The sequence below is a fragment of the Fukomys damarensis genome, unplaced genomic scaffold (assembly GCF_012274545.1).
Source record: "Fukomys damarensis isolate Sample0158 unplaced genomic scaffold, DMR_v1.0_HiC HiC_scaffold_62467, whole genome shotgun sequence".
In the NCBI taxonomy this organism is placed as follows: Eukaryota; Metazoa; Chordata; class Mammalia; order Rodentia; family Bathyergidae; genus Fukomys; species Fukomys damarensis.
This window is the reverse complement of record NW_022963379.1, coordinates 1-2,047: the sequence shown is the minus strand read 5'-3', so window position 1 is coordinate 2,047 and position 2,047 is coordinate 1. Positions and strand designations below refer to the sequence as shown.

Below are 2,047 nucleotides of genomic sequence, written 5' to 3'. Positions count from 1 at the left end.
TATGAATACAACACCAAAGAAAAATGAACGTGTGATTAATGAGTCATAAATTTAGGATAGTGTTTACTTCTAGGGAAGGAGTAAGGGAACTAAAATGGGGAGGGTATACAGGCTTCAAGTATAACATATTTCTCTTTTGAAAAAATTTAAAGCTAATTCACAAAAGATTAACATTTGGTTAAACTGGGTGGTAAAAGTATAAGGTGTCAAATTATTATCAAATACCTGTATTCTTGAAATATTTCATCAATAAATTTTACATAAATTTCTCAGGAATGTATCTAAGGTACCAAATGAAAGCTGCAGCTTATTAAATGCTTACCATGTGATAGGCTGTAGTACACATAATTACAAGTAAATGGAACAAATAGATCATGTCCATTTTACAAATGAGGAAACAGACCTTAGCCAAATTCTGTTCATTCCATGGTCACTTAATTAATAAACAGGAAAGCAGAATTTGAACCTAGGTCTTTCTGAACCTCAAAGTCTTCTCACAAGTTGTTCCTGATGATTAGAAGGCTCGACAACAGTAACTCACAGAGGGAGAAAAACATTATTTAGTGACAGATGAGTAACCAGATCTTCAGTTGGCTCTCTATCCTCACCCAAGTTTTTGTTCAAAAAGCATCTCTTAGAAAAGCCTTGCACTCACTATAGGTAACTTTTAAGGATATTTTTCTTCAAAGCACTTTAAGAGTACCTAAAATTATATCCTTATAAGTCTGCTTGCTAATGGTGTATTTCCCCATCCAGAATATTCAGTTCTCAAGAACTGAAGCTTGACTGTATTTGCTTTTACACTGTCAATGCCTGGCATACAGCAGTATCAAGAGACACTGGTTAAATGACTACTGCGGATTCCCATTCTCGTTTGCTGTTATACTGCCATACAAAAATACTAAGGGAGACTTCTGCTTATTGATACTAAAGAAACATAAACATACTAGCTAGTTTGTTATTTTTAAAAAGTCAACAAAGTAAATAGTCTCAAGTACTTATACAGTAATAAAATTTCCAAACTTACCTCTACAGGAGGATAATAGTTATAATTCCAGTACCAAAAGGTTCTGGGTAGATAACCTTTGATTAAATGGTGTTCTGGTACAAAGGGATGAAAAGTTTCCTTTCCTGTGGTGTCTCTGGAATCTCCAGCTTCTACATTCATAACTTCCATGCATTTTCCCAGAGCTAGGTCTTCAATGGAAGAACTATGTGTGCACTTTTCTGTTTTAAATGCATCAATAAATCTCTTCAAGGCTTCTTTGCTTAGTACATATCCTGCTCCGCCACTCATGTAACCCTGCTTCACATAGGGCTTAAATCTTCTCCCAAAATAAATGGGTTCTTCAGGACTATATTTTGAAAGAAGCCATCTCAAATTGTCTAGTATGACATATGTATCATCGTCTGCTTTCAAAAACCAATCCGCATCTTCTAAATAATGGTCATGAACATACTGAAAAGCTTTAATTGTTTTCCAGTATAGTTGATCTCTACCCTCTTTGGTTTTTAATCCCACAGCAGGGAAGTCTTTGTTTTCTTCTGAACTCATAAATAACACTTTATTACAACGCTGGGCCCATGTAGCTTTGACATGTTTGGCCTTTTTCTCTAGATTTTGAGGGCCCGTCATAACCCAACAAAGAATTTTAACTTTCTGGTACAGGTTTTCAGCGATGTCTGTATTCTCATCTAAAATTCAAATATAAATTAAAGAATAAGAAAGGAAGACTTTTCTCTATTTAGCCATCTATTATTACTGATTTAGACGAAATAAAGCAAAAGTCAACCTAAAGGTAACGAATTCTGAATTACTGATTTCATGTCAGTTTTACCCAGATCATTAAAGCTGTCTCTAGGACTCACATTCTTACCACTCAGATGTTGTTCATGGGGCAGGACCACCGGAGACTGTCAGATATGCAGGATCTCAGGCCCTGCCTTAGAGCTGCCAAATCAGAATCTGAATTTTAAAAGTTCTGGTGATTCATACACATGTTAAATATTGCTTTAAATAATCTCTTCTTGGCACTGCATACTATAA

The 2,047-nt window shown here is 35.2% G+C and overlaps 1 protein-coding gene across 1 annotated transcript; it reads right to left on the bottom strand.

Annotated features, from left to right (window-relative positions):
• Window positions 1-731: 731 nt before the first annotated feature.
• On the bottom strand, window positions 732-1,695 carry LOC104862692 (glycoprotein-N-acetylgalactosamine 3-beta-galactosyltransferase 1-like; the record flags this gene model as incomplete). Its single annotated transcript, XM_033760674.1, has 1 exon — window positions 732-1,695. A coding segment is annotated over one exon (731 nt), but the record flags the coding sequence as incomplete, so codon positions are not given.
• Between the last annotated feature and the right edge of the window lie 352 nt (window positions 1,696-2,047).